This window comes from Copadichromis virginalis, linkage group LG12 (assembly GCF_057382275.1).
Source record: "Copadichromis virginalis isolate Kocher_CV1m ecotype Utaka linkage group LG12, C_Virginalis_male_GT1.1, whole genome shotgun sequence".
Taxonomy (NCBI): Eukaryota; Metazoa; Chordata; class Actinopteri; order Cichliformes; family Cichlidae; genus Copadichromis; species Copadichromis virginalis.
The window spans coordinates 14,643,966-14,658,684 of record NC_140629.1 but is presented as its reverse complement, the minus strand read 5'-3'; the positions used below and the strand labels follow the sequence as shown (position 1 = coordinate 14,658,684).

Sequence of the window (14,719 nt, the reverse complement as noted above, 5' to 3'; positions counted from 1 at the left end):
ATTGTGGGAGGAAGCTGGAGTACCCAGAGAGTACTCCACACTCCACACTGAAAGGCCCCAGCCAGATAGTGGAGTCACACTCAGGACCTTGTTGCTGTGAGGCGCCAGTGTTAACTGTTTTCCTATTATTCCTTGAATAATAGGAAAATCCTTTGCATTAGCAAATTATTGGGTGTATGACATAGATAGTAATGATGGACATTGCTTCCAACTAGGGCTGCCACGATTAGTCGACTAATCACGATTACGTCGACTATTAAAATCGTCGACGACTAATTTAATAGTCGACGCGTCGTTTGAAGCTTTGTAAGATCCCAAAAGATGCAGGAATAAGAAGTTGGATTTAAGAGTGTAATAACGGACTGAAACAGAAGATGGCAGCACTGCATGTACAAGGATGCCAGCTGCCGTTAAACCCCAAAGAGGAAGAAGAAGCAGTGTCCGGTATCGTAGCTGTGTCCAAATTCAGGAACCGCGCGGCCCTGCTCAGTTTCCAGCAATGGCGGCAGCTAGTTAGTTTTAATATTACGCTTATTATTCTTTCTGGGTCACAAAATAAACATTTAACATATTTTCAGGCAAGAATGTAGCCGTGTAAACTTCAAATATCTGCTTGGTTTATCAAGACAACCACATATTTTCAAAAGCGCTCCGACGTTTTCGGAGACGTCTGTTACCCACCAGCTCGATCGTTAGCCGGGGTTCAAGGCTCATTAGAGCCGGTGAGAACACCGGACTCTCGGCAAATCGTTTTCAAACCCAACGCCGTCTTTCACTACTCAGGTTAAACATGATATATAAGTCACTTAGATAACTTAAAAATGTTATTGTTTGGCTTTTTTTTAGTATTTTATTTGTTCCTGAGTAAATCGGTTTGGCTGAGATTAAAGTTATAGTTTTTACACAGCTGAATAAACGTCAAGCAGACAACTGATTATCAGAAGTATGAGATACTCGAGAATATACTCCAGTGTCCTGTTATATTTTAGATAGCAAGGAGCAACGGCTGAGTTTATTAAACTCCACCGAAACAATCTGCAAATTTCATTAAAATTTTTATAAACTATCATCTTGTCTTTCTTTTTAGTTAGCACATACCTTAAACACTTAAAGCTGTAAGCTAATGATAGTTATATAAGAGCAGATGCTGCTGGTGCAATAAGCTGTACGTTTTATGTCCAATGGATGCATGATCTGAAAATAATCGGTGACTTGTCGACTATCAAAATAATCGTTTGTGGCAGCCCTACTTCCAACTGAAATATTGGACTGTGTATTGGAGTATGTCTATACAAAATATGTCTGTTTTTTAAATCTTGGTCATACTGTTTCAGAGAGGATTATCTGGGGTTCACGCATTGAACCATCATTGGCTAACAACTTGTTACTGACAAGCCATTAGCCAATGGGTGGCTTCATAGTCGGACCCGCCCCCTTCACAACTTCCAGTTTGTTGCATTGCACCTGAAAGTTGTATCTCAAAGCTTCAAAATGGGACTTAAGAAACAAATGGATCATGTAACTGTAGTTTTACTTTGCTTTATGCTTTAGTGTCCCCAAAGAGGAAATTTGTTGTTGTGTCCAAGCTCAAGCTGCCAGCAGGACAGCCACTATAACTACCATGTAGATACAACTAAATCTATCTGTCTGTGGCGTATGCTCACAGGGGCAATGTCAGAACTGGAATACTGAAGGACAATAAGGATAAGTGTTAAATTGTAAATGCAAACCAATAAACAAGGACTGGGTGTGGGTCATTATGTTTTCATGTCACTCAGCTGGATTTTCATTAGCCTACCCTGATATATATTATTATATTATACACACACACACACAAGGGGATTTAAGGGGCAAAAACTCTACCAAGGCAAATGCTGTATTCAGCCGTTTTGAAGAAAGTGATTTTTCTTTAAAATGGCCCAAATGTAAAGGGCACCCATGTGTACCCATGTGCTCCACTTCTCAGGTTTTCTTGGTAGTTTTTTCCATGGTCCTAATGACAGGCAGACAAACAGAACAGCAAACATAGCTTATAAAGGCTTTATCAGAGGAATAAATTGTAATGATGGAAGTCATTTCAGTGTTGTATGAGAGTACTGTGCATACTCACACACATATTTTAAGTACTTGATCTACTCCTCATTTAGTCTGTCCAGCTGTCACGGGTCTGTTAATAAGGTGGGCCTCAAAGCAACAGGAACTTAATAGTTATTTTTAATCATTAAAATGTGTGCGCTTTTACGCTATTTTACAGACCCCCCAAATAGAGTTAAAAACCTGTAAATAGCCACAGTGTGTGTGTTTTTTTAATATATTGTCAGAAGCTGATTTATTTTAAAATAAGATCTGAAATACTTCTCAGCTTCTGTGTTTTTCTTTGTTTCCCTGTGCCTCGTATATTTTCTCTTCACCTGGTTTTACTCTCCAGAGAGTTTTGATTTTATGCCTTTATATCTGTATTCACAGCTGTGTCTCTCAGTGCTTCATGGCATCTTGCTGCTTATGTCTGTCTCCAGAGATGCTTCATAGGAATATTCAATACCCCCTAAAGACTTGTTTCATCGGTGGGCTTTCAGATCACTGCGAGCATAAGCTTTTAAGAAGCAGTAGTTGAATCTGACATTGCATTTTAAATCAAATGACACGACCATATTTCAATATCAGAGGTGTGATATCTCTTATCAGACAGGTGACATTCTTCTCATTGAAGTCTGTGTAATGACGGCGCCATACAGTGGCACTCGTGTATGTATTAGACAAGATCCACTACAAGTTCACACATGCTTTTGCTGCCGTGGCTCAGCGGTTGGCGTTTCAAATTCAAGCTGCGTCGCGTTCTTGCTGCCGGCGGCTGTGGCAGGATGATGCCTGAGGTGCCTCCTCAGAGGACCGTGCCCTCGTTACTCCTCAACTTGACTTTGGGTTTCACAAAGCGAGCCCTTTGTTTACGCTGACAGGATGCGCTGGCTACTGACCTGGAAAAAGGTGGCCAAGACGGGTTGTCTTGTAAGGAAGTAAGAGAGGCTGGTGATGTATTGGCTCCTTCTGGGACCTTTCATGGAACTGCTGTGGAGAGGCCCTGCAATCCCTCTCTCTGCTCATCTTCTCCTCTTTCTCTCTTCTCATCCTACTATCTGTCTCTGTTCCCCACTCTAGCCTCTGCTCTCATCCCATCTAGTCAGTGGTGGTTTTGCATGAAACCCATACCATGTCCCCCCCCCCCTCAACCAGTCACCGGGGTCATTCATCATTATTGTCAAGGGGGTAATGTGTGTGGGTGGGTGCAGAGATCTATGACTTCTTCATTTGAATGAACCTCATTAGATTGACTCTTCTTTGTAAAGGATCCCTTTAGAAAGTAACTCTGGCAGTTATTTAGGTTATTCTCACATGGTAGCCAATGGAACATGACGCTTCAGCCAAGCATGTTTGCTCGAACGATGGAAGAGTCTCTGCGATGCAGTCTGCAGGTTATATTTTGCTTTATCACTCTGCCCTGCATACCTAAATTTACATAGCAATGCAGTATAGGACCTTGAGGTTGACTTGTGGTACCCACATGCTGTCAATTTGATGCAATCTCTCTTTTTTTTTACTGACTCTACTGCTTGTTTACAACTATGAATGAGCCTGTTGTACAAGGGCAAGCGGCTCGGGTCTTTGAAATCAGACTTTAAATTCTTTGTAATTTATTCTTAGAAAAAGCTGTCTCCTTAAATAAAGTAAAACTACTCGTGCTGTGTGCGCAGTGTCTCAGTCTCAGTTTACCCACGTCTTCACTCTGGATACATTACAGAAGGTTTATTTTTTTTTAAAAGATACATTCCACATTTACCATAAATATATTCCCTGCTTTCCCACGTTGAAGTTTGCCTCCCTTATTAGAGCAGATCCTTGTCAGGGCATCTTTAATCAGCCAAGTCCCAAGAGATGATATTTTTAGCCACCTTTTTGGAGGCTAAGACTTCTTTACCCACGCAGAGCACTAATGAGATGGAGCAGTAGTGTAGGCAAGCGTTAATTAAGGCTAGTATGCAAAGGAAGAGGCAAAAGCAGCACGCTCATGGCATACATACATTAACTTTATCCCACCTCCTGCATGTTTTCTCTCTCCTTGTTTTTTTTTTCCCCTATTTTTTCCACGTAGGTTGCACAAACAACAGATGGCTCTGACGCCGACCTGAGGAAGGACAGCTTATTCAAATCCAAGGTCACACGCTACCTCTGTTTCACCAGGAAAACTGTAAGCGTGAATGTAAACTTCTCCCTTTTCCTATGTGCTCTGCACTAGCTCCTCATCTGCTGCACCTTCTTTTTTGATTGTTGTATGCCAATGGTCATTAGCTCACTTTTTGCTGCCAGAATATCTTAATAGGCCTTGTGTTTGTCCCGCTTTAAAAAAGCCAGGACTGGTAGTGCAGTTTTAAAGTTTTCGATAAAATGGATATGCATGCATATTCTGGATGGATAATACCTGGAAGAGGTATTTTTCATGTTGGTGGCCCTCGAAGATATTATTTATGTTTATTCATGAAATAGCAATGAGCTGCATTTTAACTATTCCAATTTATCTGATCAGCAGCAGCCATGGTTACCAAAGCTTATGTACATATAATATTTGAATCAGAAAATGCCTCCTATTTATGCAAGAGAAAATGCTGTAGGATATATATATATTTACAGAGAGAGAGCTCCTGATTTGAGTAGCCACGACTCCTCTGTGGCTGAAATGATCTTTGCATTGTATTTCTCATAATGCTGTTGGGGCATTTTTTTGACTCCTCTCCTGCCTGCAGCCTACAGCTGATGTGTTTCTGCTTGGCTGTCAGCTGCTCTGTGGCCATAAATACACCTGCTTACATTGCCAGGATAATCAACCTGTCTAACCTCAGCGCATACAGCTTACTATTGGTCGTCTATTAATTAAGTTTCCGTGGGTTGCAGGTGGACGGTGCAGGCAGTAAACAAAACCTGCATTTTTGTTATTACTTTGCATCAGCTCAATTTTAGGACTTAATCGAGTCCGATTCTTTTTCAGCATCCCCCTTAAAGTCAGGCAACCTGGCAGCGGCTGCCTCGTGCCGGAGCTCAATCTGGCCCTCGGTTTAGTATATAGCATACAAATGGCCTTCCCCTAGTTCCTGTATATTATCTTAAAATGCGTGTCCACATTGTTTTGAAGACTTTGACGCAAATAAAACATGACAGAGCCATCAACAAAGGCTATTTTGTCTGCCAGTCATTGGAGCTCCCACTGTAATTGTCTATGACAAAAACAGATTCTGTAGAATTAGCCCCTGTATTATGTGGGGAGAAGTAAATAGTTTGTGATTTATCATACTCTAGGTTGAAGGTAGATAGCCCCCTTTGTCAGTTTGCAAAGGAAAAATTCTCCCCGGAAAAAGAAAGGGGGGGAAACACTAAAAAAAAGGTTTCATGCATAGTAATAACATTCATCCATATTCCTCCTTACGTCAGTGTAAAAACTATGAATAAAAAATGTCTCTAATGGTAATGACTGTCGGGCAACAGTGGCAGTGGAATCCAGGCTTTTCGGACGCATCAAGTCACGCCTGGCTCGCCCCACTCTCTACTGCCGCTGTGTATTATTGCAATTTATTATGGCAAAAAATGAAAATGTAATGGGAGACAGGGAAGAGTCATGCTTGAAAATGTCAGCTACACAGTCCGTGATTATTTTTAACTAGTCCCATTCTGTTGATCAGACTGCCTGCTCTGTCTCCCATCACCCCATAGCTTCTCGCCAAAAGGTTGAGAATGATTACAAGTTCACACATGCATTCTCTCACTCCAGAAAAAGCTATTAGAGAGTAATTACGTGAGCTATTTTGTCAACCATTCTCTTTAGAGACTTCTTGAGCTTTTAGTAAATCATTGAGTCTATTATCTCTACATTTTCCTCCCTGAGTACCCAAAAAAATGACTAACCTTTTTCTCATTCTTGCTCTCTGTCCTTTCCAAAGTTGCATTTGCATATATTATTTTTAAAAGTTGCTGCCTCCGCGCTGTCGTTCGTGCAGGGGCCCGATGTTGTCGTGGACATGAAGCTGACTGATATTAAAGACGCCCTGCCAGAGTCGTTCACACCACTGCAAGAAACAATGGACACAAGTAGGTAAACAGTCAATACCGACCACAGGCTCGCTCCCTTCCTCTTGCTTGTTTTTTTCCCCCACCACTCTCCGACCAGCTTATGCCGAGGTCCTCAGGGGCAGCTTTGCTTGAGATAGTGAATGTTTTATGGGTGCAGGTTAGCTTAATTTATGGCAGGCTGTGGGAATAAAATAAACATTTTGCCCTGGAGGTACAAGAGAAGAGAATCATGAGTCATTGTTTATCTCAGCTGGAGCTGTGCTTTTCTTTATGAGGGCCTTATTTATGTATTTATTTGGGGAGAGGACGAGTGGATGGGGGTTATCTAATATTAATGAAATGCATTCCCCAATGCTTTAGTGCTTTTTGAGTGCTACGTATTTCCCCCTCACTATCCACGCCGTGGAAATGTAATAATATTTTGGTGTGGGGAGTGAGGACAGCTTGTTTATTATTTTTATTATCATTGCATTTACACTGCACTTTCTAGTGTTGCTGGGGAAATAAATGAGCAAGGCACAGATGCAATATAGGGAAAGCATGGCAATGTGTTTTTTTTTTCTTTTTTCTTTTTGCCAGAATGAAGAAAAGAGATTATGTTTTGTTTGGCTATGTTGTAATTTAATGTTTTATTACTTTATGTGAATCCATGTTTAATGTATACATGTGACATTATGTATGAGTTTCTATCTAGAATATTGAGTTTAAATCCCCGTTGTGCTCTAAAGCTGATGGAGGATTCACTTAGTTCTGTCATTTTACCTACTAAAGTGATAAAAATGATAATAACACATGTGAATTTTGTGGCTTTCCAGTGTCCACTCATTTCCACTTTGAGCACAGCAAGTCACCCACAAACTGATATTAGCTCATCTTTTATTCGGAGGATGGTAATGACTAAATAGCAAAGCATAAATGGGATTTGTGAATATATATTTTTTCCTAGAGGCTCAAACTGTCGACAGGTTTTTTTTTTCCTTTTCTTTAGCCCCAAACTGTGGAGAAAACAGAACTGAATAATCAACTAACAATTTCTCTCTGACATCCTCATATGTACTTGACTCATCAGAGGAAGCTGCCATGAGGAAGAGGAGGCTCTGTGTGAAAATGAGCCCTCGTGAGGATGCGAAGACAGCTGTATGTGACATCCAGATCACGGCAAAGTCCAAGACCCATCTTGTTAACTACACCTGTGTAGGGTGAGCTATTTGACAGCGGGAATGAATGAAATCGTGAAGTTTTGTAACTTTTCTTTTCGTCGCAATCATTTTGCCATTTGCAGGTAAAACTGCTAACCAAGCTGTTGTGTGGCTTTTTTTCGTACACAGCGAACTAAACAACATGGGAATATGGTATCGGTTGGGAGATGTTCACCAGCGTCAGCCGTCTAGAGTCACGTCCGGCAGGGTCGAAAGCGACGCCCGACCCAGCACAGCGAGGTAACGCCCCGCCACAATATTCAGCTGTGCGTCTCAGGTTTTAACTTTTCCTCCTTGCCTTACTTTTCATTTCCTGCGCTTGTGAGCTTTTGTTACGCTCCTGTGCCTCTTGTACGCCAACAAAGACACGAGCAATTGATCACTCCTGGGCAATCTGCTGTAAAGGTTGCTGCTGGACAACAAGGTAGCGAGGGTGAACTGGATAGACGGGGCTAACTAGACAGGAACCCCTGAACAAGAACAGAAGTTCAATGAGGGCTAAACTCCTGCTATTTGTGTAGTGTCCCAGGAGGCAGAGGGAGGTCGCTCCTCCGACTGCGGTGACAAGAGGGTTGTAGTTTGCAGACAAAAAAAAGAGGAGATGTAGCCCGGAGAGGGAGCGACAGCTGCAGAGGAAGGGAGAGCACCAAGATCTCCTCCACGCTGGTATTCGTGTGTCCCCGCCTCTGCTCATGCTGCTCCGGCTTCCTCTGCCTCGGGCCTCCGAGTGAACGGAGCAAACCTTTGTACTGTGTCCAGAGCAAACAGCTCAATTATTTATCGCAGTGAAGAGCTGGGGATTTCCACAGCAAATTGTAAATAAACAATCGAGACTCCTTTGGTGTGGCGGTGCTGTGGAGGGTGAAGCTTGGCACAGCGATCTGACGTCTTTGCCAGCTTGAAGTGCTACGTTCTGCCATCCTGTGCCGGGCTGAGTAAAAGCTGCAGCAGGCCAGAGCGGTGGAAGCCACCAGCAGGAGTATTCAAAACAGAGCTTCTGTTCGCCGTGGCTGTGCAGTGGGGTGAGAACCATTAAAACTGGAAGGCTGTGGATTCAAAACCCCAGGTTCAGACCACGTGGAGTTTTGTGAATGGTGCATATTTTGGAAGCCGATGGTCAATAATCTTTGATGTGATGAAGTTAGATCGAGTGCTCGGGCCCACGTGCGCCTTCACAGCTCTCTTGCCGGTAATCCTCAGTTCTTTTGAAGCCCACTTTCAAGTTGGTGAGGCACAGAGGTTGGAATAAATTGTACCTCGAAGCGACTCACACACCCACTGCCCCCCCTTACTCTTGATGCCTGCTGAGATCACAGGCCGCTGTTTTTGTGTTAACATTAAAATTCATTCCACAGTCAGACTCTTCTTTTGAGAGTATTTCCCTCCGTAATGCACCGACGCAATTTACACAGTAGCAGTTCTTACATGTACTTCAGACAGCCATACATAGAGCCATAAATAGTTCTGTAATTTTTTTTAAGTCACAGATAAGATAGTTTGACACAGTGATTTATAAACAGCTCCTCAACAAGCACCGATTCCCTGAAGAAGTACAGTAACACAGTGTAACTGTCTGTGCAGTGTTACCCCACTATACTTTATTCATATTCAGCAAGAGAAAATTCTCTCCTTCACGCCTCCTTCGGGCTATCTATTACAAGTTTATGGCCGTTGGAGAATAGCACCTCTTAAATTTAAGTGCTCTTTACAGTCAGTGGAAAAGATGTTTTAAATACAGTCAATAATGTATAAATTTTTAATGACCCTTATAATTTTGAAAGCTGCAGTGATCCCTCTCAAATGTTACGTTGCCTCGGGCGGCGAGAGCTCGTTAGGGTTGTATACAAACGTAAACCGCAAATCAGGTTTTTTCGGCGGCAACAGAGCTGCAGTAACTGCAGAGCGTTGCATCATTACGGGACACGCGCAGTTACTGCATCGAGGCCAAGGTGTTATATTTAAATTGCTTTTGTATCGTTTTTGTCAGCTGTAAAACGCAGGGGCTGAGAAGTTTCGGTTTCGCTTTAAGAGTCCGAAATTGAATTTGCAAAAATCTTAAAGCACTTTAGCTTTTCTTTCGTGGGCACTAATACTCGTTATAAGTGGTTTCTGTGTGAAATAATGAGCCTGGTGAGGGCTTTTCTTTGGCGTGACTCAGAGGTTCAGTCAGTGCCATCAGACCTATTTTAACCACTCTTACTACTGCTAAGCACAGTATAGGGAAATTTATACTAGAATTATGGCTTCAAGTAATTATTTACCTTCATGATTATTGTAACGAGTCTCTTTTATAATTAGTTTATAAAATTATCAGTATAAAGGAAACAGCCATGGAAACTTGCCTCACCCTGTGTGACTGGGGTTGCAAAACCTAAAAAAAAGACTGAGACTGAAATTATTCATTGGACTTCTGGCTTGTTTGCTGTGTCCAGGAGGCATTAAATTCATACATGTAATAAAAATTGTTATTGACTACTGTGAAGTGCTACAGATAATAAACAAAGAAATGGTTTTTCATCATATTTCAGGTTTTATGTTAATCAGACAGGTGTTAAAATGTGATCTACTTTCTATTCAGCGTGAAGGAAAGTCCTAAACAAGTCCGATTTTTTAAATTCAACTTTCATTTAAGCATTAGGAACCTTGAGATTAAAATCTCTGTTTCTAGTGAGATCTGTCATAGAGAGGACACCATATAAATGACAACATAAGCAAACAAAGGAACTCAACAAGTAACGTAACACAAAACATAAAGTGAACAGCAGTTGCACAGTTTTTATATGGGCTCTGAATTCTCCCAGGGAGACAAAAAGTATTCTGATTTAGTGAGTTTGAACTTTATTTCGTGACCCAGGTGCAAAATCAGAGGACGCTGCTCTAACAAGTTCAGAAAAAGTCCTTGGTGCCTTAAAGAAGCTCTGCTTCTAGAGGAATGCAAGACTCTAGCAGGTGCTTGTAAAACTGCAAAAAGGAATGTTGGGGATTTGTAATGCAATAATTTATTTTCCTCATGCAGTTTAGTAGTTAAAATTATGGATAAACAGTAAAGCTGAAATGCTTGTTTCTCACTGGCTCAGGCTGTTGTGCCATATTGAGCAACTAAAAGTTATAGGGAGGAGGCCCGCTGAGCCGTCTGCTGCGCAAATACGTTTAAACACTGTGTGCTTAACGTCTCTTTATCAGGTTTGTCTGAAGCGTCTCAACCCGAGACGGTGTTCTGATTCCATTCATGGCAGCAGGTTGATGTCAACCACTTCAGCTTGTTCTCTGTCAAGACTGACCGTATCAGCAAGTCCCTGACTTTATAATGTTAGGGGGGAAAAAACAGCACCATCCGGCCAGCCTTTTAATGTGGCCAGTAAAGTATCTCCCTGCTTCCTCCTCCTGACCAACGCTGCCATTTGTTCTCCTGATAAAACTGTCATTGTTGAAGCTGGTATCTGACCTCTGCAGTGACTGCTAGCATAAATTAGCCTTATTCTAACATTGCAATTTCTTTTGCCTCACTCAGAATCAAGGTTTTTGACATTTCTCTTAAAATAATGGGCCACTGTACACACGGACACTTTTTAAATCAATCTGTGCAGTGATAAAAATGTCAAGGCAAAGTCTCTTTTTCTTCCATTTCAGAGGTTTTTTTGCCTTTAACACCTGAAGGCTCGATAGTCATCAGTGTCAGAAATGGCACGCGTATCAATACATTTAGGATTGCACAGTCTTCTACCTGTGACACTCCACGCGTTGCTGCTGCTCCGCACGATTATTGTATCAGCTTTCATTGCACGCTGGTTAACCAAGACTTCCCACTGCACACAACTCTTGAGAGAAAGAGACACGGTGACTGTCAGCGTGTCGCATGACAGATCCCCTGTCTGAAGTGTTGAAGAACAATCCTTCCCGGCTCAATCTCACTCATTACTTTGCTACGTTTTGGAAAAAGTTGCAAAAACTAGCCGAGATCAAGCGAATGGATGCAGAGTGGTGCCAGAAATGATCGAATGATCAGCTAAGATCTGATGGGCAGAGACTACTCGGTGATTTGCCACCAAAGTCTAAGAGATTCTCTTTTCAACACCTGACACTGAACTTAAAGAAGGATAATGATGGGTGAGAAAGCAGCTCCCACAAAGCAGCACTGTTGGCACATAGAGGAAGGTGTGGAGATGTTGTCACGGCAAAGGCTGGATGTGTGTCAAAACAAGAGCTTCCAGCTCTCTGTATCGCAGCTCTGGCTCTTCAGTCAGTGATATTACTCTCATTCTCATCTTACCTACCTGCCTGTCTGTCGCCACTGTCTCTTCCACTTTCTCTTCTCCTCCTTTTTTTTTTTTTAAGTAGACAACTCTTTTCCGCATTTGCTATTTGTAACAACAAAAAACGAACACCACTGAATCGTAATTCATGTTGTCGAATAATCCTTTGTGCTTTGGTTTGCTTTCTTATTTTAACTGATTTTAACTCGGGCAGATTTCACGGGGAACTCTTGATCCACGTTGTAATTGTGTAAATCTATCAGGCCGCGTTCCCAGTTTTACTCTAATTTCATGAGGAACTACACCATAATTGAATATTCAAATTAGGAATATGTGTCAATATGGCTCTCCTTGCCTGAAATGAGGATTAATTGTTGTCAAAACTCCTGTGGCCAACATAACACTGCTGTTGATTAGCAAATGCACTTGCCATGTTTTTTTTTTCCTGTTTTGTTTTAAGAATTAGTTGTCTAATTGATTTGCCATATGTTACCCTCTCCAATCCACCTAAAATTGTATTTAGAAATCACCAATTTGGACTGAGACAGTTTTGAGCTTTTCAAACAGATGGGAAAAGAAACCCTGGAGGTTGCCTGTGGAACAGTATTCCACGAGCCTAGTAGGGATTTCCACGAGTACCACATTCACTTTTTAGGTTCACAGATAAATAGCCAGACTTAATGCGGAGCTCCCTGCTCTCTGCGTCTCCTCCGAGCGCTAATATAACACCACAAACTGCGATCCCTTAAAAGACATTTAAACCGTTTGCCTCCACTTTATCACTCCGAGGGACGTCTCTGTGCTTTGAGAGACGCGCACCTTTCTTCCTCAGCTCCTCAGCTGTGGAATCAACCTTTGCAGGGTAAAAGAAGTCTGCCTTGAATATGGCAATCGTTCCCACAAGATTGATGCCAACCTTTTAAAAATTCACCATTGGCCTGGATTTAACATGGCCAAATGCTGATGTAAATGAGGAGGAGAAAAAGTCGACCCTTTCATTGCAAATAAATCTGAGTTGCAGGCTTCAGCTCATAAATACCACAGCCTGTCACGAGTCTTGTTTTATTGCTCTTGATGGAAATTATTGCATTTATTTATGTCGTCCGTAGATACGAGTCTTTGCAAGTCACAACTTGCACACGTACTAATAGAATGTGCAGATCCGGCTTTAGTCTTAATTTTTTTTAAAGTTTTACACTCTCCGTCAGTGAAAAATTGATTATGTTTTTTCCCATAAACACACCAAAAACAGTACATAATACGCAGAACGCACTTTGTTATTTGCAGCTTCACACCTGCTCACTCCCAGAACCTGTCCTGTCTGCGTTATAATTCAGATTCCTTTTATAACCGACTTGTCTTGTTCGTGGTCTCTAACAACAAACTCGCGTGTGCTCTAATGAAAGCAATTCCCCCTTTTTTTATTGATATCACCAACTGCTTTGCATTATCGTTATAAGAGCATTTGTTTTATAATGCCATCGTTGCTCCCTTTACCTACAAAGCATGTCATGTTATGCAGCTCTCTTGAAGCTGTGAATTCCCCCCACCAGCACCACCACTGCTTGCTGTGGATTTATCGATCCGTAGGGGTGAGTCACAGGGTGTAATTCATGATAGCTTGATTGATGAGGATTTCAATCTTATATGGTTTGTTAACTTCAACTCCCCGCAAAGTGCATTCTGTGCTGTTTTCTGTAATACAAGGCCTTGAAAGAGGGAGAGAAGAGGGAAAAAAACAGACTTGCCTTGAATAATGGAATCTCTCAGTTCCTCCAGAATTAACAAGATCCTGCTCCAAACCCCTGCTAAAGGTCTGCTCGAGCCCCTGGGCAGCTGAGGCACAGTTTAACTTCGATCATTTCTCCTCTTCAAGTTCACCCTGTTATTTCAGTGCTCTGTTTTGCCTTTGGACATTTTAGAAAGCCCTTTGTATTTTGGAGGAGTTCTAATGCTTTTAATCCGTAAATAAATTTCCTGCTTTATTATATTTGAATTCCCGAGGGATGTCTTTGGGAGCACAGGTGTTCCAAAACACAAAGTTAACAAGCATTTTTCTTGTGTGTAACGTGACTGAATATTGTTGCTTTTTTTCTCTCTCCAGCTCGAGGATTTACTCTGAGCGTCACGGCACTGGACTCTACACCATGACAGGTAAAAGGTGTCTCACTCACACACACACACACACACACACACACACACACACACACACACACACACACACACACACACACACACACACAAATATGCTTGTCAGTGCTATTTATGATGCTGTCACTATAGACAATTACATGAAGTGAATATTTGAATATTTCCCAGAATGCACTATGCTGTTAAACTGCTGTCAAAGTTGATATAATGCTTAATGCTTTCTGTGTCGTTTTTGCCGTTTGTAAAAACAACACAAATTTCTGTCTGTACTTGGAAAAGCAGCTCCGGTGGCACTTGATCTACAAATGCTCTGTCTCAGATGTTCTCACTGCTGGATGCTGGACAGAGCTTTGCTCGTCTCAGAGAACGTGGCTTCCCGGAGGAGCTCGGCATTATGCTCAAGAGAACATTTAACAGCTGTCAAAGACGGTCCGTCACATGCCATACTTACATATGCACCTTTGCATGCACTGGAGGTATTCCTTTGGCTTTGTCAAGGAGAAACTCAACAACAGTTGCAATGCTCCGTGACTAAAACACGCGCACACACACACATACACACGCACACACACAAAAAAGGCTAATTCATTAGGAAACAGAGCTTAGACTATGACAGCCTAAGCACCACCGAGTCAGAGCCGGCTGAGACGTTCAAGTCTAAAAGAGTGTGTGAGCCACACGAGGTGAATGAGGCAGGTTTTTATCCAGCTGGAGAGAGACACCATGTGGTGAGGAATCCTCCTGCTGCTCCAGCAGAGTCCCAGGCTATAGCCGTGCTACACCCATCTTATTAAATATATAAAAACATGATGTGACATGTGGATATGTGCAGTTCAGGATGCTGATTTTATTTCAGTTTTTTAAAAAAAAAGTATTTATCTTTTAAGGACCCTGAATTTAAATCCAGTGATGTTCAAACAAACAAAAAAAAAAGGAAAAGAAATACAGAAGAGACAAAGAGCGTATCATTGACAAAATTACTGATTAATACATCATTGTGCG

At 41.8% G+C, this 14,719-nt stretch overlaps 1 protein-coding gene across 4 annotated transcripts in view; it reads left to right on the top strand.

The window, feature by feature from the left end:
- Positions 1 to 14,719, top strand: part of LOC146696646 (multivesicular body subunit 12B-like) — a 53,508-nt gene that overhangs the window by 23,879 nt on the left and 14,910 nt on the right. For all 4 annotated transcript variants that reach the window (XM_085474859.1, XM_085474858.1, XM_085474855.1 and 1 more), the window contains exons 3-7: positions 4,148 to 4,243; positions 6,042 to 6,132; positions 7,184 to 7,313; positions 7,443 to 7,553; positions 13,671 to 13,720. In XM_085474859.1, coding sequence (XP_085330985.1) covers positions 4,148 to 4,243; positions 6,042 to 6,132; positions 7,184 to 7,313; positions 7,443 to 7,553; positions 13,671 to 13,720 — 478 coding nt within the window. The remainder of the gene's footprint in view (positions 1 to 4,147; positions 4,244 to 6,041; positions 6,133 to 7,183; positions 7,314 to 7,442; positions 7,554 to 13,670; positions 13,721 to 14,719) is intronic.